The 24,659-nt window shown below is 39.1% G+C and overlaps 1 protein-coding gene across 15 annotated transcripts in view; it reads right to left on the reverse strand.

The window, feature by feature from the left end:
* Nucleotides 1–24,659, reverse strand: part of DMD (dystrophin) — a 1,006,777-nt gene that overhangs the window by 315,525 nt on the left and 666,593 nt on the right. For all 15 annotated transcript variants that reach the window (XM_035114386.3, XM_035114388.3, XM_035114384.3 and 12 more), the window contains 3 exons: nucleotides 20,062–20,209; nucleotides 15,884–16,033; nucleotides 6,483–6,647 (listed from right to left, as the gene is read on the reverse strand). In XM_035114386.3, coding sequence (XP_034970277.3) covers nucleotides 6,483–6,647; nucleotides 15,884–16,033; nucleotides 20,062–20,209 — 463 coding nt within the window. The remainder of the gene's footprint in view (nucleotides 1–6,482; nucleotides 6,648–15,883; nucleotides 16,034–20,061; nucleotides 20,210–24,659) is intronic.

Here is a 24,659-nt window from a genome sequence, read left to right on the forward strand (position 1 = left end):
TATGAATATTCTTCCCAGTCACGTAAGGACTCAGCTACGTTCATAAAGTGCTTTATACAGTTGTACCATGAATCTCAAATGCCTTGTGAGTGTTCCGGTTTTTGAACGGTTTTCGGAAACTGAACGGGCTTTACACAACACAACCAGAACCTTGTACATCAGACTGTGCCATTTTTTTGGTAGTATTGGGCATAACATAATAGGGATATCTTGTCCCAGTGAAGAAGAAAAAAAGAGTTTGGATTTGATATCCCGCTTTATCACTACCCGAAGGAGTCTCAAAGCGGCTAACAATCTCCTTTCCCCTCCTCCCCCACAGCAGACACCCTGTGAGGTAGGTGGGGCTGAGAGACTTCAGAGAAGTGTGACTAGCCCAAGGTCACCCAGCAGCTGCATGTGGAGGAGCGGAGACGCGAACCTGGTCCCCCAGATTACGAGTCTGCCGTCCTTAACCACTACACCACACTGGTTCTCAGTGAGCAGCCAAGACTCCACATTCTCCACTAGCTGCAGCTTCCAGGCCAATCTGAAGAGCAGTTGTACCTGTGCACTGATAACAACGGTTTTGCTATCCTGGTCTAGAAATGGCTGTAGCTGTTTTACTAGCCCAAGGTGGTAGAAAGCAGTGTCTCTCCAGGGTTTTCAAGCAGAGGTCACATCAACTGCCACCTGATTCTTTTAGCTAGGTGCCAGGGACTGAAATTGGGATTTTCTGCTTTCCAAGCATGTGCTCAACTACTGAGCTATTGCTTTCGTAACAATGTGCTGAACTGAAAATAATTATTGATGCTACTCAGATATGAATAAAAAGGAAAAGAACTAGTGCTGGATTATATTGATTACAACCGTGACATTCATTACAAGAATATATTATACATAAAGGACAACGTCTGTTTAACTTTACTATTCATCTGCCATTGGTATGTTTTTTAAAGGGAAATTAGCTCTTCTTTTGGTCAGTCTAATTCAGGAAGGTGATCTAATTAATTTTTCTTCATGATTTGTTTTCATTCATATCCCTTTTGTTGGCATTCTTATCTTTTACTGTAAAAGCAATCTGCTGTCAATTAAATGTATTGTGATAAATAGCATGCACACAATGATTAGCATATTAACATGATGGATGCTTCCCCTGATACTCATCTCTGTATCTTATCAAAGTCTTTATTTTATCCTTACAAATTATTACTGAAGAAATTATTATGGGGCAAAAATCATTATAAATATGGGGGGTGTTTTTTGCTGTTGATGGAATATATATTTAGTAAGATATCTATTCTGTGTATATAAAGCATAACATTGGCCTATTTTAAATCTAGGTCTCTCAACTACTGAATTCTACCATAAATAAAATTCAATGATCAAGCTAAGCTTAGCTGTACAGTAAATAGCTAAGATATTCCTAAAATACCTGAGCTGCCTTACAACATATAATTACTTATAAAAATAATCACATCAGCTACTTCAGAACATTACTGGCAGAGATTCATGTTGGCCACTTCACTGAGCTCTCAGAATTCTCCACACATTTTCTTTATAAATATTTTCTATTATTAGCCCTATTCTGTGACAATTGCTGGATTCCTGAAATCTCTTGGTAGATTTGTCAGGTACTTTTTGTCCACGTACTATGTACATGTGCTCCAGGTTTTCCTGGATGAAACTGATTTCTATACTCATTTCAATCTGGCTTCCAATCTGGTCATGAGAATGAAATGGGAATGGTTGCCTTGGTGGGTGATCACTGCCAAATATTAGACAGGGGGAGCACATCCCTGCTGGTGCTGCAGAAGCTCTCCATAGTATTTTATACATTTGACTATAATGTGGTTTGTCTGTTTACTTTGTAGTGGTTCTAGCTCTCCATGAAGGCATGTTTCAAGAAGATGATGCTGGGTGACTTTTGTTCGACCTCATGACCATTGCCTTGTGGGATTCATCAAGATTCTACTCTATACCACATGCTTTTGAATATCTACTTGAAACCACTGAGAGAGGTTATTGGGAGTTTTGAGGCACATTGTCTCAAATATTTGTAAGAAGACAACACACATGAGGTTGTCACCTTATGAAGCCCACCAATTGTCTCTCACACTGCATACACTTAGGCAGCCAGTTAAAACATTTATTTTTAATTATGCTTTTGAGCCACCCTCGGTATGTTGGGTTCTGTGTTATCTTCTTTTGTTCTGCATTTCCTGTTATATTTTATTGTTTTGTCGGTTTGTGGGGGGTCCACTCGGGGCCACACCCTGCCCCTCGTCTCTGCACGGGGCAGCCACGGGGGAAAAAAAGCTGCAGGTGCGCTAACCGAGTGATTGGGCGCCGCGCGGGTGCCTGCTGGAGGGAGGGTGGAACTCAGGGCCGCGCCCCCGCCCCATGATTGGTGCCTGAGCCTGGACGCTCCATTTCGGCTCCGTTTAGAAGTCTCGGGGGGCACGATCCCCCTCTACCTAGCACACATGTGCAGCGGGATGCTGCACATGCGTACAACGTAGAGGGGATCACACCCCCGCGACTTCAAAATGGAGCCTAAACGGAGTGCCCAGGCTCCAGGCAGATAGCCCACTGGTGTGGTGGGCTTAAATCTTAAACTCATCCTTTAAGCAAAACGTTATATTCGTTTTGAATTCGCGGGGGGTTGTGATCCCCCTCTACGTAGCGATGCATGCGTCATTATGTAGCGATGCATGCGTCGTTATGTAGTGACGCCGCACCCCCCCGGGGGGCATGGCAATTTGCCGCCCCGGGTGTTGCGGCGCCTCGCTACGCCCCTGCAATGATATATAACTGTTCAAGAGTAGCAGCAACAGTAGTCAAAATAAATATACACAAGTTAAACAGTTTCACTCTGACATAATGTTTAGGTGTTAATAACACTAGGTGGCAAAATACAGATCATCTCCTCAGAAAATGGAAAAGTAAATCCTAACAGTACCTGAAAGGGCAATGGAGCAGGGAGGCACTACCACATCTGAAGCTTGCTAATCTGGGTGGAAAGTAGGGGCATTGGAGGAGGTTCAACACCATATCCAGGCTGGCATAGCAGAAGGGCCCTTTTTGTGGACAGAGTGGTGGCCTCCACAACAGTGGATTTTTCCTGTTAGCAGAGGAGTCTCTCTACCCAATCCTAACCGGCTTCAGGAATGCAGACTGGGGCCTTCTTGAATCCACCATTCACTTGCATCAGCGGAGAACTTCTGATAATACATTTCCTTTTTATGCATGACTTTTCTTTTCCTTTACTTGTGTCACGGCTCAGCTGGATAATTCTTCAACCTAGATGACCCTGTTCATTAGTGTAGCCCACAACCTGACTATATCTGGGGATGTGGAAGAGTTTGAACTCTTGAAGAAGGCAGCATACAGTGGGGCAGGAGAGCTCAGCCTAGGCCCTGAGCCTGCATGAGTGACAGTATCTTAAATGGAAAAGTCAAGTCTCTGCATGAGCAAAGTCCTCCCCGTGAGGAGACCTCTCTTTGATGCTAGCTGGTGGAATTCAGCTGGACCCTGAGTGTAATTCTAGCTGTTGCGGCAAAAAAAAAGCCTCATTACCAGGCTGGAACACTGCATTTCCACAAGACCTGTACTGTCCCTGAATAGCTACCTCAGTGGTAGGATACAGGACTGTTTCCTGACCTTGCCTGAATGGCTAGCTGTGTATCCAGTCCCTTGACTGCTAGTGGGCCCTGTTGTGGACCCCCTGCAATTGGAGCCTGGCCTGAACAGAACAACTTGTGGGTAGCACTCTGTGTTTCCCCCCACTATTAGAATATAAACATTATTTTCCTCTGTCACTATCTCTCTAAACACTGAATGTTGCTCTATGTACAGCTTATTGTGCAAATGCTTATCATTTCATTACGTATTTCCTCCTTCCCCCTTCCAATATCCAATGTTCTTCCTGCAGAGTTCAAAACAATACATTCTGTGTTCAGGGATTGTAATCATACCTGTTACCGACAGGAACTCAAGAATAAAGGTGATTTAGATGGTTTTCAGTAAATATTTGCAGCTCTACACAATTATTTTTATTCAATTCTTAGGGAGCCCCTGCAGGGCAGTGAATGTCATTTGTATTTATAGCTCAAAGAAGAAGAGGAAACTTTCTATAGATAAAAGAAGAATTTGCCAAGTTTAAAAATTGTTTCAAAATTGCCAGGTTTAAAAAAAATGCTTGCTTGTTTTCACACATACTCCCCTAAGGCTTTGAATAATTACTTTCCAAAAAAGATCTTTAAGTGAAACTGCATTTACAGCATGCTCCTATCCTTTCAAGTAACTGTTGTAGCAGGCAGATTCTTACACAAGAGCTACCTCAGCAGCATATGCTAAACAGAAACAGCACCACACAGCCTAAACAAAATCTTTCAAGTCCTATTAATATCAACAGAATTTAAGCATGTGTATTGCTCTCACATCAAAATCAGATATTGCTGGACTAAAACTCCCAGCACCCCTGACCATTTGCCATACTGACAGAGGCCGATGGAAGTCTAAAGGGCTACAAATACCCCAACTATGATACAGAGTTTATTTCTCCCCATTCAGATCCCATCCAATTCTGGATCTGACATGTTTAAGCATACATAATTTTTTTCGTGCTTCAGTTCCTACCCAGCTTAAGGATGAATTGTGGTGTATTTATTTAAAATATATATCCTGATTTTTTACTATGTAGGAGGTATCAAAGTGCCTAACAACAATAAAATATAAAATAAATAAATTCAGAACATAAATCAAACCTCTAAAATTTTAAACCACAAGAATTGAAAATCCTTTAAAAATAATAATGATGGGAACAAACAAGATGAAATGGTAGTATGCAGGACCCCGCAGAGTCTCTGCTGATCACTTCATCCCCTACCCTTGGAATAGGCCAAGACAACCGAAGGCTTGTAAACCAGTTGCAACCCTCGGCCTATTTGTTCCTTTTAGGAGAATTGTTCGTGCACAGCCCATCTGCACCCAAGACGCCTTCATTGGTGTGAATTGCTGGGAAAGTGAAAACCTTGTTTGTGATTACATTAAACAATGTGAAAAAGGTGCAAAAACAAAGCCAGGAATAGGGATAGAAACATTGCAAAAAAAAAGAGAAAACATGAAGTGCAAAAAGAAGAAAGTGTGCTAGGGGCACAGAGAGACAAGTGGGGAAAGTCTCTTCCAACTCTACAATTCTATGATTCTATGAAAAGTATCTGAGAGATGTTGCAGAGAGAAAGATGTGTGGTGAGGTACCAGAGAAAGGGGAGCAACAGATGGGGAGCAGAGATGGGGTACAGAGAGAAACACTGGGGAGGGGGTGTATATGTGATGTAGGACCACAGCAAAGTCTCTGGATGAAGTGAGAGTTAGGAGGCTGCAAATTCAAATAAGAAAACAGCTATGGGGTGGATAGAGCAAAGGCAGCAAAGAGGTTCAGAGAGACTTGCAGTCATGCTGAGAGAGACATGAGTAAATGCCATGAGGTGCAAGAAGTAAAAGAGAATTGAACCCCCCCCCAAAAAAAGGTTAAAAAGAAAACAACGAATCAGATTTTTACTCCCACGTTTAACATTGTTATGTGACCCTTGACTTAGTAAAAATGAAGGCTGCCCTTGCAATTGTATACATAATGCACTCTTCAGTCAGGGGCTCCTTGACACTGCTAGCTTACTGCCCTGTTCTCACACAACGAGAGAAAGTTCTTCCTAGAACAGAATCAAAGCAAACAGCATCTTTTTCTTGTATCAATACTTAATTTGCTTTTTTTAAAAAAATAATCTCTTTTTATCAAGATTTAAGTTTCACAAGCTCTGCCATGGGGCATTCCAGAATATTGCACACACCCCTTTCAACAGACAGTGTCTAATTACTTAGCTTCACATTTATAAAAGGAGCTACGCACCCAGTAAGCACATAGGGAATTGAGTACCTGGACAGTGACAGGCTGTTATTTTCCAAGCTAGTCAATAAGCCTCTATGGTAGCCAGGATATCCTGATGATAACAACCTGTAATATTTTGCCCTTGTCAAAATATTCTGAACTTGTTTAGATTGTTCATATTTATGTAGTTTGCTTTGGGCTTAAAAGGCAGCATTTTGTCATAGCGGTTGATTCCTCCCTGCAACTTACCTGGACGTCCAGTTTAACACAAGTGGAATACACTCAGTTTTGTTATTTATCTAGATTTGGAATTGAAATGTATTTTTTTAAAAAAAGGCAACCAAAACAACATGATTGCAAAGTCTTTCAAATGGTAACTGCTCTTTTCCTTCTTCATTTTTTCTACTACAAACCCACCCATGTGTAAGGTTGTCCAAAAAGTAAATACCACCTGTATATTAACAAGATAAAATGATTGTCTGAACACTTCTTCGGGTATATAAAAAAAATTCCTTCAGTAGCACCTTAAAGACCAACTAAGTTTTTATTTTGGTATGAGCTTTCGTGTGCATGCACACTTCTTCAGATACGGGTATATAGGTGAATTTTTAATTACCTTGATGTCAAAAGCCCCAGGTTGGCCCACTTGGTTGTAAAGCTCCAATTGTTCTTTGATGGGAGAGAGCCACAATTTCAGCTGAGTTAACTGTTGTTCAAGCTGGTTCAAATTATTTAGCAGGTGCTCAATTTCTTTCTGTTTCTCAGGCAGATCTTTGGATACCTTTTTAAAAGCAGAAGAAAATTGTTTGCTTGGACAAAACTGCAATTCTACTGTACACATAGCATCATGCCAGTAAAATATGCTCTGTACAAAATTTACATTCTTTATAAACATTAACTAGGAGCCCAAAATGTTTAATAACTGAATAATAGTGGGTATGATCAAGAGAAAATTAGTGATACCTAAGTTCCATCGAAATCAATGAGATTCATACCACAGTTAAGCTCTTAAACCTCATTGATTTGAGTTGGATTATATATTACGGCTTTTCTCAGGATGTGGTCTAGTCTATGGTATTTCAAAATAAAAAGCAGTGTCTCTATGCTGGTAAAAAGTAATTGCTCCAGTGATGGGAATGGGGGAGAAATTGTGCTGCTGCACAGTGGTGGCTGCAAAACAGGCCATAGCTTTATTCCAAATACTTTCTGTTGGTTTGCTATATGGACCAGAGACTTTGGCTTTAACCTGCATTGTCAGACTGCAGGGAGGCAGCTTCCACAGTGACCCAGTCCAACTGCTGGGTAAAGCTGTAATGCCTATATCTATGAAACAGCATAGGAAATATGAGGCTTATCAAAGGAAAGGTAATAGTCCCACTATATGATTCAGTTATGAGGGCTGGACAAGACCACACAAACTCAACTAAGTTTGACTCAAAAGTAACCCACTGAAATGAATGAACATGACTAAATTAGGTCCATTTTTTCAGTGGAATTACTCTGAGTAAAACTTAGCTGAATAGCACCAATTGCTGTAGAACAGGCTTCTAGAACAGCACACAAACAGGCCCTCGTCAGCAGCTCAACAGCTGCCTTTAGACATTTTATCACCCTAAAAAAATAGAAAAATATTACAACATCCATTTAAGGCATTGTACAGTTCTGAAGGCACCACAAGTATCTGAGAAGTGGACTTTTTTGTATCTATTAAAAAATAACAACTTTTTAAGTTAAAAATACCTTTATTTTGAAAATTTGTATACAATACATACAATATGAAAATACAAGTACACCATAATAAGTTATCCATCTCATGCACATGCAGTATTCATGTCTGTACTCTCAGATTTCAGAAAGAACAACATCAATCCCAGCAATCAAAGTATACCAGGTGAAGATCTAACCATACTGATTAGTTAAAATTCTTCAAAATTTGATTTTAAGAAAACAATTAGCTGTGTTCTACATGTCAGCTTTATGCAGAAGCTGGAATGATGAACATCTCAGTTACAACACCTCATATTAAGGTAAGAAGGTAGTAGTTAAGTTTATTTACTCTCTGTATTAAAATTATTCCTATTAGTGCCAAGCTGGACATGATAACTGTGTGAATGAAACTGACATGCATTATTTAAAATAAAATAAAATTGACAGTCAGTAGCAGCTGCAGATGATCCAGAGTAGCACAGGAGCATCAGTGGCTGGGGGGAGAAAATTTTATTTCCCCCCACCTCCAAATGTGGTCCTGCTGAAACTCACCCCGTCCCCCAAGCTGCTATTTGCATTGTGAGGAATGACTCCATTGGCATTCAACATTGCTGAACACTCTGGGCTGTATATTAACAATGTTGCGAACTAAACAGATAATTTGAATATGAACACATCCATCTGAAGTTGATTAAAGATTTAGGGATTTGGGGTGTAAACTAATGCGTCACCTTGCACTCATGAAAGAACTTTTGATCTATTGGATGCTCCTCCTGCCATGTCACTTTCTACATTGTTCTGAATAATCCTCTAAATTTCTGGAGCTGATTTGGTGGTGGTGGGCTGCAGGTGGAAGTGGGAGTTAGCAGAAATTCTCTCCCCTATGTTCTTTCTTCTGATGCATCCACTGGCATCTGTGTTCATAAGCACAAATCTGATTGCAACAAAAACAGTTCTTCAGGCTTTGTTGAGGATTCCTTTCTAAGAACATAAAGAAGAGCCTCTTGGATCAGGCCAATGGCCTACTTAGTCCAGCATCCTGTCATCACAGTGGCCAACCAGGGAGTATTCTGAAGTACACGTAATAAATCCCTAAATACAATTTATTAGTCATGTGGAACCTATTACATGGTTACAACTTCGGGAATATTGTGGCAGGTACAGAAAGAGCCAATCTGAATTATTATTAACACACTTTCAAAGTTAGAGTCACTATCAGAGGTTTTATTTTTATATTTTTATGTGCATACTGTTTTTACCATCCCACCCCCGAATTTGGGGAAATATGAGCCAAGTTCAAGTTCGAGCAGTTTCCAAATGTCAGCCTTTGATAAATGGTTGTTCTGAAATCATACTTTTATCTGCTCATTTTCTACTGCATTAGTATCTAAAAGGGAAAAGTTGTTGTTGGCATCTGTCATCTGTCTATCTTGAGAGTCAGTGGAGTGCACCTCTGGAAGTGAAGTAAAACCACTTTAAATTTTTTTAGGGAAAACGGGTTTGGTTGAAGATGAACTAGACATAACTGTAAGTTGCATTAATAAGGTAGCAATGAAAACTATGGAGCAGACACCAGTTGAAAAACACAGTAACATTAACATCAATGCTCAGAATTTTAAACCTCTCAAGTTTTCCACCAGCTATAGATCCTGCAAGTTTATTTAATTTTGAGAAATTTAGCAATACACACTTGAACTGTAGCTGGTGGGAAACCTAAGAATGATCATTACTACACATGCTGTTTTACCAGTCTTCTCCATATTGTTCTTACAAAATAATTGATATCAATCTTAACATCAAAGTACTACATTAGGTAAGATTAATTAATTAAACTAAAACATTTGAAAAATCTGAACTTAAAGCATGTTAGTTTAGGAATTAATTAAGGTGAGTTAATTGAAATCTTAGGAAATGAATAATTCAAAAGATTTAAACTTCGTATTTGGTAGTAGCTAAAGGTCTTAACTTTATATAAATTCTCCCAGTTCTTCACAAGAATTTTCATTATTACTGCAGCCTTACAATTATGCTACAGCAATCTTCATTCCCTTAATCCTGCACAGCTAAATAGTCATAATTTTATTGTGGGTACTAATATTTCATCTTTACTTAACAAAATGTCACCCAAAATTATATAACCGAACAGGGAATTAAATATGAATAATGGGTTATGACATGAGATTTTGGTTTCCTTTTACAGCTACAAGTATTATTCTCTATCATCCATTCCCACTTTCATAGAGCCAAAAGCCATTAAATGCCTTTTTGCCCACAGATAAATCTAATTTCATCAGATGAGAAAGCTGCAAGGCTTTCTTTCAGACCTGGATTTGGCAAATGACATTAATCCCTTTAAAACCTCCAGATTAACTACTACTGCAACCCCACTAAATAGGGTTAGGAGTCACTAGGTGAACTTGACATCAGTACTCCATACATTGAGGGCTGCATTTCCTCAGGGGTTAGTCGCTTGCAGAACTAGCAGTGGGGGCACCCAAAACCAATCGTGGGTTGTTTGAAGCCAAAGGTAGGCAGCAGGACTACTTCCCCTTACCCCAGCTCTGAATGAATCATGGATTAGTTTTGAAAGTGTCACTCTTTTCTCTCCCCCCACAACTGAACAAGCATAGCCCTACATTCTTTCCCATCTATTAATCCAGTCTCACACATACATCCCACCCACTCATTCCATCCATCCATTTTGGCTTTTCCCTCCACACACGTCATCAGGCTGAGGTCTGCTTTTACTGCTGCTTATACTGGGAGAAGGCTACCCAGTTCTATAATATTTGAAAAAGTTTTGGGCCCACAGATGCAGCAGTGTGAAAGGCTGGCACAGTGTTAATCTGCTGAAGAAGACCTTTGCATGTGAAAGTTTATGCCGCAATAACTCAATTAGTCTCCAAGCTGTTAAAGCATAAGTGTTACTGTGTTCTGCATATGAAACTTAATAAGAATGTATTACTGGACAAGTTACTGTAGTTATGTGTTGCTCTTGTATTTACACAAAAACCAATAAAAATTATTTTTTTTTAAAAAATATATATTTTTATTAATTTTCCAATTAAAACCAATTATATCACATTCATTATTTCAAATTATACACATATATATATCAATCAAACCGAATGTTATGCCAAATCGTCTAGAGAATTTTTTATTTGGGTTCCCATGCTTCAAAAGACTGCCGTCTTTTTTCTAAAGTTCAAATCGTCCTCCAAGTTCATAATAATCCAGATCTTCCCCTTACAGTCACATAGATGTTTTCCACTTTCAACCAATTGTTTCCCAGCTGCTGAGATAAATATCAAACAAGGTTTCACAAATGTTCTTTCTCCTGTGTGGGTTAATCAGTCCAGCCTCCCCATAAATCTTCTTAGTCTGGAGCTCCCTGTTGCGTCGAAGCAGCGCCATCTTAAAAAGCTCAAATCACTTTCGTTTTCTCTCATAGCCATGAAGATTAACGATCTTTATAAAATTTACAGCTTTTCCAGGCAGAAGACCCAAACATCAAACCATAAACTCTTGGTAAATTAATGGATCTCCTTGCCCTATAGCTGAACTTAGCTTCAGGTCGCTGCTCCAATTCAAAGTGCGTCACAGCTCATAAATCCTCCGAACGCGTCCAGGACTCCTTCCGTCCGACTAGGGGGGGGGGCTTTTCTCATCGGCAACTCCACATCTTTAAAAAATATGCTCAGTAACAACAGTTTATAAAGTTCAACTCACACAGTCTTTTGCTTCTCTTTCACTCCAAACAAGCCAGGACATCGCGTCTGGGAAGGTACGAAGTAACTCATATGAAGAAAGAAAAAAAACTCAATTCCCTTATCACTCCGTCCCCATCAATCCTTCTTCCAGATGATATACAGCCTTTGACTCCTCTCCCTCAGCAGCATAAATTTCTCAGCAGTAAACAGCGCTTCTTCCCCTCCTTCTGAAGTATGTCCATAGACCAATAAAAATTATTTGGGGGGGAGCATTAGTGTGTCATTTTGCTGCTATAATCATTGGTAATCTTCTGGAACTTTTATTATTATGTATTACACTTGTATACCACCATCCAACCATGTTCTCTGGACAGTTTCCATGATCAATAAAATACACAATAAAAGAATTCATTCCAGTGGCACCTTATAGACCAACTAAGTTTGTCATTGGTATGAGCTTTCGTGTGCATGCACACTTCCTCAGATACACACACACAAGCTCATACCAGCACACAAAAGCTCATACCAATGACTTAGTTGGTCTCTAACGTGCCACTGGAAGGAATTTTTTTATTTTGTTTAGACTACGTCAGACCAACATGGCTACCTACCTGTAAATAAAATACACACTTGCAATTCACAATATGTGAACTGAATGAAGCTATGAATTGAAGTCTTGTTTCAATAGGTAATAATGAAAACATCAAGATAAACACAAAAGCATCAAAATTTTAAGAGTGCAAAACAAAACCTAGAAAACTATAGTGGGAGCCACCTCTTTATCCTCTTATAGAATGCAATGCCAGGCAGCGCCAGAGCTTTCATTAGACAAACTAAGGCAATCGAGGCACAGTAGATTCAGACCTCAAAGCCCTAACCAGCTGCCCCAGCCACCTGTCTCTTGGGAGGTATTTTAAATATAATTTAGCTGCAAATTTTAGAAAGCATAATATTTCAATAATTAAATCATGGGCGATTATTAAAATTGCCTGACTGCATGCATTCCATCTGATAGGACTAAGTGCAAAAGTTGAAACTATAAAAGAAAGGAGATCCCTTTCAGGCAATGGCACTGAATGAATGTAAATAGGCAGATTATATAATTGTGAGTAAAATAGTTAATAGCAGGCTGAAGAACACAGTCAAATCCTATTAAAGACATATTCAGCCTAAAGGCTACTTAAGAAATAGAGATTTTGCTACAAATGTGTTCATACACATACATACACACACATGAAAGGAAAGGGTTTATGTTGAAAAGTTCATTGGGTGGATGTAATTTTTTAAAGATAATATTGTTTTTCAAACGAGTACTCATGTCAGGAAAAGCAGGTACATCTCAATTATTTTATTTGTTTCTAGGTCCTCAGTGTGTACATGATATTGCAAACTTCTATTTCACCTTCAAAATATATACTGTTTAGGTTAAACAGCATGACTTAAAGAGATTTGTTTTTGTTCTTGTTTTTATTATGTATTTGTGTTCTCATTGTGTATTTTTATGTTGTGAACCCCCCTGTGAGCTTCAAATGAAGGGTGGTATACAAATTCAATCAATCAAATTAAATTAGGTCAAAAATACTAAGCATAGTTATTTGTAACAACAAAAAAAGTGTTTGTGTATGTTATAACCTGATAACTTCAGTGGGGATTTTGATTGAGGAAACAGTACAGGAGTAGAGTATTATGCACCCATTCCCCAGACAAATTAAGCATGGCTGTTTCAAAGTAAAAACAAGCAACAGAACCAGCCATAAGCACAGATCTCTCCCATCACACCTAGTTGAACCTTCAGGTAGGTAAATACTGCTTTAGACATCTGGCAAACGTTACATAGAAATAGTCACATATCTTGCCAAGATTCAATGTGAATGATCAGTTAAATTACAGGCTGTGCAAATTATACAAACCATAGGCATGTGCACTAACATATTTTGTTTATTTCCTTGTGGCTGGCTAAAAGAAATGTCCAATGCTTTCCCCAGAGCGATGGGAAAGGTTCATGCATTATAGTCATGCTACTTCGCTACAATGCTCTTGCTGAGAAATGTAGGTACAACAAATTGATTTGCTCTCGCAGTAAATAGCAAAATGGTCTCTTCAATGCCTAGTAATTATTCGGAAATAAAAGGAAGCAGATGGAAAAAAGAGCAAAACAAGAATAATCTTGACAACCCACTTCTCTAGAACTAAGGTGGATAAATAAGGAAAACATAGCTAGTGGCACCCAGCTTACTTTCATTCACCTCATCTGCCTCATCCCTCCTGCCTGACATTGGATCAAACATAAGTTTAAAGAGTAATAAACTTCTTCCGGCAAATATACGGTTCGCTAGCTCCAGGCCCAATCTACCCATGCATTTACTGCACAATAAAAAGCAAGAAACACATTATAGAACTGTTTCGTGTCCTGGCAGGTGGTATATGACAAGAACTGCATGCATCACAAAAGCCAGTCTTTTCCCTGTGTTTTGAAGCACCAGGTTTACCCTGCTATAGCAAGCGATTTGGTTGTCTAAGTGATGGAAAAAATCAACTAAAGATACTTAACCTAAAAAAAATAGTCTGCAATACAGCATAACAACACCTCTATAATTAAAACTATTCATAAAGACAGCATTGTTTTCAGGCAACACTTTTGTATCAGGGCAATATACAATAAATGACAACACCTAGGATTTAACGTCATACCTTTGAATGTGACCCTTCACCTCTATTCCACTTCACAATTTTATGGATTTTGTCAAAATCCAAGTACATACCCTTCAAACATTTCGTAGTTGCAACAGGGGAGTCAAGGTCCTGGCAGATGCAAACAATTTTATCTTCATAATGCTTTGCAAACAAGTCACAGCGAGCTACTTCCAGTTCTGTCACCTCTTTCCGGCCAGAGTGTAAAAGGCCACAAACTATCCAGAAAAGCTCTGTTTCTGCTTTGTGATGCAGCCAGAAGATGTAGATTGTAGATGTAGATTGGCTGCAGGTGCAGAGGTGACAAGACTACTGCTCCTCTTAGCTGCCAGGGCTGATTTGCCTGATGGTGAGAGACTTAGCAGGTGCAAGGCTAGCAGGGTGGAGTGTAGCTGTACATGGTGAGAAGATTGAAGTCTTTCTTCTTAATTTCACTCTCCTGTTCACCTCCTTGCCACAAACAACAGTCCCTTGGTTCCTGGACCACAGGATGATTCTTCAATATCCATATTAGTTTCTCTTTGATCATCCAGAACTTCATGGTTGTTATCAAAATGTCCAGCCATATTTCTTTATTTATAGGTTGACAGAAAAAGGGTATCTCCATAAAGTCGAGTTCTTCTATAGTGTTCATCCATCATGAACATTTTCCTCTCAGAATTACTGATTTCATCTGAGAGAATCTTAACCATGTAAGAGCCTCCCATCTGATTGTACAGTACAATATTTAATAAATAAAACTGTGTCCTAAGCCTGTGATTTTTGAAATAGAAAAATATGAGGAGTTCTAACTCTCATTTTATTGGTTTGCATTGCTTATATTTTAATCCCTGAGAAATGCAATTATATGCTATTTTGCCTAACCCATTTAGTATAAGAATTTTTAATACAATCCGGCAAAGAGAACAAAGCTGTCTCAGTTGCTTCTTATCAATTATCTTTTAGGTTAATACTGTAAACTATTATTTTTAATCAGCAATCTGTGATAGTAGGACATTAGGGTTTCTGCTTAAGTGTTACTAAAGGACAATCATTATTTCAAAATAATTGTTGGCCCACAGGTGGTGGTGTCTAAGGAAGTACAGAGCCACTAAACTCAGGCACATTACAGTGGTACCTCGGGTTAAGAACGTAATTCGTTCTGGAGGTCTGTTCTTAACCTGAAACTGTTCTTAACCTGAGGTACCACTTTAGCTTCCCGCTGCCGCCGTGCGATTTCTGTTCTCATCCTGAAGCAAACTTCTTAACCCGAGGTACTATTTCTGGATTAGTGGAGTCTGTAACCTGAAACGTCTGTAACCTGAGGTACCACTGTACTTCACTGCTAAAACTATAGGTGCCATCATGTCAATATAGAAATATTAGAAAAGGTATCAAGAAAACTATTTCATGTACAGATATTGGGGGGGGGGGAGAAAGTGCACTCTCTTTGAATTCTGTAGTTTTACATATGAAGACATAATAGCAATCATCTGTTCCTTAGCAGGATTCTGTCCCACCCCTGCACCATGGTATGAATTGAACCTAAAGTGTGAAGCAAATAACAGGTGCTGCAGAAAGACAACTTGAAGAAATAAGTCTACACTACAGTCCACATACGGTAGTGGCATGACTCCCCAGTGAAGGAGTAGGAAAGTTTGACTCTCCTCAAGTTGTCATTACAGGCATGCTTATCATAGCTGTCAAGTTTTCCCTTTTCTCTCGAGGAAGCCTATTCAGCATAAGGGAATTTCCCTTAAAAAAGGGAGAACTTGACAGCTATGATGCTTATTTCTTTAGTAAATGAAACAGTACAGATAAATCTGAGTTGCATGCTGAGAGAAGGGGGGACGGGACTGCTGAAAAACACTGGAAACACCTGCAACAGATTACAGATACATCCTGCAACACAACTGTTAATATGCCTAACCTTTATCCAGCGATGGTTAGCCTCCTTGAGTCTAGTGTCAAGCTTATGTTTTACTTCAGGGCTCAGCGATGCACTACCAAGTGCTTTTCCTCCAGCTTCAGTTAATCGTTTCAGTATTCCCTTGTGTGGAGGCAGTTCTTCCACTCTTAACTGGAACAGACAAATGCAACATTTAAAATGAACTGTAGTAGAATTTTCAACTCCCTTATCTTCACCTCTATTGATTAGTTTATCAGCTGAAGTAAGTAGACTCAAGAGCTCAATTCAGCACAATGTAACCACAGCTTTTGTTCTAGGTTCATGTGCCTCAGGAAAAGGCGATGGATAGCAGTCCTTCTTTTGCATTAGAATGATTCCCACCCCCGCAACACAGCTGCTCACCAAAATGGCAAAGCCATAGAGGAACAAAATAAAATATTAAAAGCTCAGGAGAATAAAAAGGTCAAGTACTAATTCATAATATTGCTCAGAATTTAGTCACTTGGTGTTTCACAGGCCCAAAATAATAATAAAAAAATAGGGTTAACTGTAATGATTTCCTTTCATGTAGGTATATATATTGGCCCAGTCTATATATATAACCATAAACTATGGCTTAGTGATATGCACACAAACCCGAGGCTCACATGCTTCCCCTGCACTCTCTTCTCTAGTGTGACTGTGAGGAACATATCCTAAGTTTCCACTTTTAAACCAACCAGTTTCCTGTTACTGCCAAACTCAGGAAACTCTGTTTAAACTGTGGTTTGAAAATAAACCAAGATGATAAATTCTGGTTTGATTCTGACTTGTTTGAACCACCATAATTTATGCTAACCAGAGTTTACCCAATTCTAGACATCAGAAGGAACACTGGATTGCTTAAAAGCAGAAGCAAAAGCTTCTTATCTCTTAACTGACAGTCATACTGGAAGTCATATGCTAGCTTGTGCATATAAAGCTAAACATCAAAAATTAGCATTGCACTTTGTTATACAGCTTCACCATAGCTGTGATGAGATTCAATAGAAACCTCATAGAAATCTGTAACCTCCCAGTGATATGTGTAACTCTTTCATCTGTACCTGAATACCTGTATAGAATGGTACCTCGACTTACGAAGACGATCCGTTCCGCGGCCTTCTTCGTAAGTCAAGGTTTTCGGTTCTCGAAGTGCTACTTTGGTGCATCCGCGAAGCGCGATTTCGCACTTCTGTGCAGGCGCAGAACGCGCACGCCGGTTGCGCGCGGAGAAAAGACTTCCGGGGGTTGTCGACTTCAGAAGTCGAAGCGTTCAGTTGTCGAGGTATGACTGTACACTTATTTTCTTTAAACATTCTGTGACATTAATTTATTATGGATCTGTTTGGGGATTCCTTCCTCCAATTATTAGATTTTTCTCCATGCAGATTTATTGTACTTCTGCCTTCTGCAGGGTTATTCCTAGTCTACTATTACTTCTCTGTTGTGTGTAGGTGCTGTAGTTTTAGCTACCATATATAAGGGCAAACATGGGACTTGTGTCAAGATTGGTATATAGGCTAATTTTACACAAAGTTTCACAAATCATCATCCTTCACATACACCCTTCATATAAACATGCAGTGGAAATATTTTATTTTGAAGGCATGGAATGTATACACATATCTCTTGTTCTATCCTAATCACAGAAAATCCAATCGAGAGCAAGAGATTCATGCGAAGAAGAAGGCTTCTGTACACACATCACTTGCTCAATCAGAAACAGTGGGCATAACTTTCATGTGCATGTATGTGCATGTTGTCCAACCACGCTGTATTATTTTCAGTGGGATGTGCAATCAGATGTGACCTAACTATATTGGGCTGTTACACTTTAAGAATGGGGGCGGGGAGGGAGAGAAACCATCCATACTCAAATGTACAGGTTTCAGGTTTCAGCAAGAGCATTGCAGTTTTGTGGACACTGGCACTGGCAGTGACATATTTAGATTGACAATTTCAATGCTCATAGTACTTTATCAAATTTCCCTAAGATGAGACAGAGGGCAATAAGCATAGCACAGTTCTGCCATGATCATTTCCTCTTTGCTGCCTCATCTCAGCACATCTTGAGAATCCTCAGTTTAAGAAGGAGTCAGAACAAGAACATTTCACAGATATAACCCGCTTCCTTGGTTATAGTTTGACAGGTCCTACACATGACAGAGAAATACTTCCTTTTTTTTCTTAAGTTCCCCCATATAGACAAGTGTTTCTGCCCTTTTTCAAACCACTTTAATCAGAGCTCAATAATTTCTAGAGTGTTTTGCAGCATTAAGGATTGGCAAGAATCAGATGTTTTAAAGTTATGATCAAGCTAATGATTTTGTTCCCCAATGAAAAACTTTTCCTAGGATAACTAACAGCACACTTTTATACATGCTAAATCAGAGGTAATGCCAACTCTGTGTAATGATGGTTACTCCCAGATAAGTGGGCATAGGATTATACACTGAAGCATAGCTGCCAAGTTTTCCCTTTTCTCGCGAGGAAGCCTATTCAGCATAAGGGAAAATCCCTTAAAAAAGGGATAACTTGGCAGCTATGCACTGAAGTTGCAATACTATAACCACTAACTTCTGAGTAGATATTGTAAGATTGTGCTTTAACAAATAATTAAAGTAGAAGATTGAATTCTAAAGCATCAGTGTTTCTGGAAGTTAATTCTTGCACTTGGATATGAATTCTGAAGTTATAAAGATTATAAAATACAAAACTAGAATTAAAAACATTAAACAATAACACTAAACTGGTCCCCCCCCCAAGCCCCTTCATCTTTGTATATTCCTTACAACTATGGAGCTATTTTATTTGATACTGTCCATGTGATTTTTTTGGCTGGAAATGGAGGCACTCATGCAGCTAATTGAGAAATAATTGTTTTACTATTATATTCTAATGGATTATTGAATATTGCTTTATTTGATGTAAGTTGTTTATTTTAAAGTTATTTTGACCTTTTTGTAGATCATTATCATCAATGTTTGACATTTTAGCATGTTTTTGTATGTGCTGGAAGCCACCCAGAGTGGCTGGGGAAACCCAGCCAGATGAGAGTGGTAGAAATAAAAGTGTTGTTGTTGTTGTTGTTGTTGTTGTTATGTGTTTCCTAGAAGTGCAAAAGGAGTGCAGTGCCAAAAGTTGTATTTATGTCAGTTTTTATAGGCCACTTTTTCTGCTGAGAACATACATAGCAGCCGAACCACTCCACCATGTATGTTAAAAATACTAGAGAGGCCAATCACAGGTCTCACTAGGGCCCAATGAAATACAACTACCTTAATGTTTCAATAAAGGTTCTGTAGCACAGGGACTAACTATTTTGGCTGTGAGTCTTGGAAGACCTGTCCCCTGCCTTGCAGACCTTTTCCCATGTGGCCTAAGAAGGTGGGGCCCTGACTGACTCCAGCTACAAAAGCTGAGGTTACCCTTGGGCTGGGGTGTTGGGGGGGGGGGTTGTTGCTGTTGGTTTTCTATATCTTTATTTTAGATTTGTGATTTATGTGGAAATTGTACAGTTTGGTTATGGTTTTTTGATGTTTTATTTATTGTTTATGATTATTTTTATAATGTTGCAATTGTGTATTTTTTCATGTTGTAAGCTGATGTGAGTATGGTTTGAACGGTGGAAAGGCGGCATACAAATAAAAGTATGTATGTATGCATATAAACCTTCAGTGAGAGTGAGTTTAAGAACCTTGGCGCTCCTACCAAAAGAGCTCGGTCTCAATGGACCATCTATCTTGCCAATGATGACTCTGATGGTGATGCGATGTGAGGCGGCAACACTTCTGACTAAGATCCTAACAAGAAGGCAGGGTTGTTTTATATATTTGTACCTTACCCTTTAAAAAACTAAATATACCAACACAGCAAAAAGAAAAAAAAAGTACAATGTTGACAGTGCAGCAGGCAATACAAATACACTAAAATTGTATGCCTATGGTCTGACACACTTGGGCAAGCATATTGAAATTAGATCAGATTGCATTGGATATTTAGAGGGGAAAGCATTTTATTTGTGTTTTGTGTTATGTCTAAATCAGAGCTGAGACATTAGACTTTGTACAATATTGAATGGTGTACTGATGTTTACTCCTTTTTAATTTGGGGTGTGGGGAGAGTGGAAGGAGACAAAGGCAGTAAATGATATAAAAATGGACAGGCTTTTTTCATACCTTTACTTTCTGAAGAGTGTCCTTTAACTGGTATTCATTTCCTGGTTCAACAGGAATGCCAGCAACACTACTTGCTTCGTCTAACCATAAATAAAACTTATTTAAATTATATTGCAATTCTGTCAGAAGATTCTGTTCTTCTTCTAGCCTGTGGTAATAAGAGAAAAAAATAACAACATTAACAAGGTGGTTCCAAATATATTGATTATTAACCCTACCCAGCATACAGTAGTAGCACTAAATGGAAATGTAACAGATAAATTTATAAATTACTTCATTAAAGACACATGAAAACATTGTTCACTGAAACATACATTAACTGAAGCCCTAGTTTTGATCAGTTCAAAATCTAGGTGGAGTTTCATTTTTTTATAATAAATAAATAAATCAGCAATTGGTTCATAGCGCTCAAAACTGTCACTCCTGAACTTGTACCTGAAAGATGTTAAAGTTTATTGGTAATTGGCAACACTTTGAAGAATTCACGTCATTGATTTGAGAGCTTGTATTGATTTCTTTGTCAAGCTAATTCTGCTGTTAAAACTATACCTATTAGTATTTTTATTTTACATAAACATGTCTAAATTTAAAAACTTCTAGACCAGCATCACCATTTTTAAACCAGAGAAACACTGAGAATTTCATGATGAGAACTGCAGTTAAAAGGAGAAATAGATGCATACATTTTGCATAGATCTATTAAATACCAATAGCTTATCATCTATTTAGGGCACAATCCTGCGGTCTCTGGAGGGTGTTCCAGGTGCTGTGTGGTTTTTCAGATCCCTTCTCTGAGGATGGAGAGTGAAATCTGTTTTCAGAGATGGAGAGCCAAACTCCTATCTGCAACTGCAGAAAGGTATAAAGTTGGTGCTTCTCCTTTTTTTTAAATACTCCAGTGCTGGAAAAGACAAAAAAGGAAGTGTATGCCAGGAGAAGTTGTGGATTTGCAGGATCCAAAGCCCTGCAGTTCACCCAACGTACCCCAAGAATGTGTGGGGTAGAGGGAGATTACACTAGCCCTGAAGCTCTTTTGAACAGCACTGAGATGACACAATGGTGATGATGTATATTGTTCCTTCCTGACCATCACTGCCATACAAATAGGCTCTAAGATGAGCTCCTACCTGCACACCTGGTAACTATTGTATATGAACCACGTTGAATACTAAAAAACAAGAACAAGTATTGATAGTATAATTCTGATTCTAGCACTAAAATAATCAAGGGGTTGAACAACTGTATGGGGAAAGTTTACATTTGGGTCATTTCCATTTAGAAAAAGAGGCAAGCTAGGTAAGAGGGAACTGTGTTGAGGTGTGACTATGAATGGAGTGGATAAAGTGGATCAAGAAAAGTGCTTCTCCATCTCTCATAACACTAGAACTGAATGTTGGAAGATTCAAGACAAACAAAATGAAGTGCTTCTTCACACAGTATGAAGTTAAACTATGGAATTCACTGCTGCAGGAGGGCAGTGATGGATGTCAACTTGGGTGGCTTTAAAAGAGGGTTAGACAAATTCATGGAGGATAAAGCTAACAATGGCTGTAAAACCACGATGGCTATGTTCTGTTTCCACTGTCAGAGACAGCACACTTCTGTATATCAGTTGCTAGGAATCCCAAGTGGGGAAAATACATTTGTTCTCAGGTTCTGCTTGCACAGCTTTCATAGGCATCTGGTTGGCCACTATGAGAACAGCATGCTGGGCTAGAGGGGCCACTGGCCAGATCCAGCAGGGCTCTTCTTAAGTTTTATAGGAAAAGACAGCTTTACTATGCACACAGTAAATCACACTGAGATAAGCTGCAGCAAATATTTAGAAGTGGCATGCCACAGAATTAAGGGGACATTAATCACATGTTAGGTGCAAAGTACCCATTTCTAGAAGAAAAATATTATTACAAAGTAGTGGAATACTTTAAAGCATTAAAGCAATGTTGTGCTTCTAAGGTTATCATCTTGACAGCAATGTTTAAAAATGTTTTACTCAAGCATTCAAGATCTCAAGTGCTATATCTTTGTTTACCTACAGGTTTAATGATTTGCTAGGATTTATTCCAACATGTGGTAGTAACAGTAATAAATGGTGCATTTAAAACTCTCCATCTGCAATTAAGTGCTAGATATTTTATTTCAAGAGTCATTTCAATACATTTGCCCAAGAACAAGCTGTGGCTTCTGTTTGAAATATTGGATGAGTGGCTGCTTGCATTACAAATACTCCTAATAAATTTTCAGTAAGTGGAATAACAGTGAGCACAGCAAGGAATTCACATATAACTTTAGAAGTAAATGCAAAAAAAAGAAGAAGAAAAGATTATGCTTCTGTGCTATACAGTCAAATGTATACACAAACACACAAAAAACATATTGCAGTTGGAAGGTATCAAACCCACTCCTGACCATTATATTTCTACAAAAACCATTAGCCAGTTTTAACAACATGTATCACAATTATGTTATTATTTTATTAGAAATATTTTAAGACACCTTTCATTGTTACCTGCCCCAGGCTGGGCTCCAATATAAAACCAAACATACAAATACTTCTAAATAAAAGCACATAAAAATAGTTAAAATGTTATTGATAAATCACATATCGAAACACCATTCTATGCTATAGGCAGTTCCATCCTGGGCACCAATCAACTTAATCAACATCCCATAAATGCCTGGGCAAATAAATAGTTTTTTTCAAGTTGGTTCTGAAAAGAAAGTAAGACAGCATCCAACTGCACTCTAGAGGGGAGAACATTTCATAGAAACCCACTGAGAGGTCAAGGAGAAGCAGCAGGATTACTCCCTGCTGATTGCATGTATTAAAGTTACAACTATTGCTCTTATTCTTTTCCTGGAAACTTATGGCCACCTTCAAGTGCAACAACAGATTGCTGACCTCAGGCCCTTTTGGTTGATCTGCTCTCTGTTTCTCCTAAGCATTCAAATAAATGCATCAGGCATTGTTGGAAGTGCAGCCCCTGACAATGTCCCTCCCTTCCCAACAAGAGCACAGGCCATCCCCCTGCAACCAAGCATTCAACATTAAGGACAAATAACCTAGGCCTGTACACATATAGGGCTACACAGAGTTCCTAATCTCAAGAAATAGCAATTGATGTGGTTTGCCAGAGAACATGGCCAGCAACTATGTGGAAATTGGGCGCAAGGCTACTAGGCTGTCCTGCACACACCCAGAGAACGAAGGCAAACAGCAAGCTATTAATTCTTTATTGGCAAAAGCACACACTTACAGAAGCTCCTAAGGTGCACTAGATATTCTCTCTGTCTCTCTCTCTCTCATCTCTCTCTCTCTCTCTCTCTCTCTCTCTCTCTCTCTCTCTCTCTCTATCTTCTAGTGTCTACATAGCTGGCATTAACTTTTCTAGGTTCGTGCTGGAAGCATCAGTGGGACCACACACCCTGCCCCTGGGCTTATGTACACTCACCTGATGGAGTGCATCCACGCAACCTGAGACTTCTGCACAGAAGTCATCGCTGTGCTTCCCTCTTCAAGCCCCTCCTGGTTCTAGAAAACAGTGGGGCAGGGGCCAGGGGGCATTTGACTAGCCTGCCCCTTGCTTGAGCATGTTTGAGCCCTTTGCTTCTAACACATCCTCTGGCCCCACCTCCGTTTCTGACAGCTTGCACCCTTACCATCCCTTACCTTCCCTGCCTCATGGGTAGCACCAAATTCCATAAATTGCTGGCCCCCTCTCCTCTAGCCCCTCTGCTTTCATCACACACTAGTCAGAGCCCTACCACTCCTTGACATCTGACCTCACACGTTCAGCATTTGTTAAATCCTAAGTCCTTCCAAAATGTGTAATTTGGCCCTTAGGTTTGGTGCCACAATCATTGTTTCTAAAGAACTACATAATAAGGAGTAATTAGCATTCATCTTGAGAAGTCAGTTTCTATTATTAAGAATTTCTTCCATAAGGCCCCAGATATTATGCTCTCTCAGATCTTGGGTGATGGCACTTTTTAACTACTATACTTCTTATGGGGGAGGTGAGCCAGCTTATATTTCCTAGACCTTGATTGAAACTAAATCCATTGCCTCTGCTAGAGAATGCCTCTTGGATTCATATACAGTGGATTCATATACAGTTTATGAACACAATTGGTTCCGGAAGTCTGTTCATAAATTGAAGCGTTCATAAACTGAAGCGAACTTTCCCATTGAAAGTAATGGAAAGTGGATTAATCCGTTCCAGACGGGTCCGCGGAATACTTAAACTGAAGTGTTCATAAACTGAAACATGGGTGTAATTGGTTCCGGAAGTCTGTTCATAAACTGAAGCGTTCATAAACTGAAGCGAACTTTCCCATTAAAAGTAATGGAAAGTGAATTAATCCGTTCCAGATGGGTCCGCGGCGTTCATAAACTGAAAATTCATAAACCGAGGTGTTCATAAACCGAGGTTCCACTGTACTCCAAGATACAAGGACAAGGTAAATAGAGTATGCTACCTAAATAAGGAACTTGCCCAGAACAAAAAACAAAATGTTCCCTCTTGCTTTGAAAGAAAAGAACAGAACTCTTTTTCTAGGATTCTCTCAGCTCTAAGAAACACATCAATAGTTATTTT

Source organism: Zootoca vivipara, chromosome 4 (genome assembly GCF_965207765.1).
Source record: "Zootoca vivipara chromosome 4, rZooViv2.hap1.1, whole genome shotgun sequence".
Taxonomy (NCBI): Eukaryota; Metazoa; Chordata; class Lepidosauria; order Squamata; family Lacertidae; genus Zootoca; species Zootoca vivipara.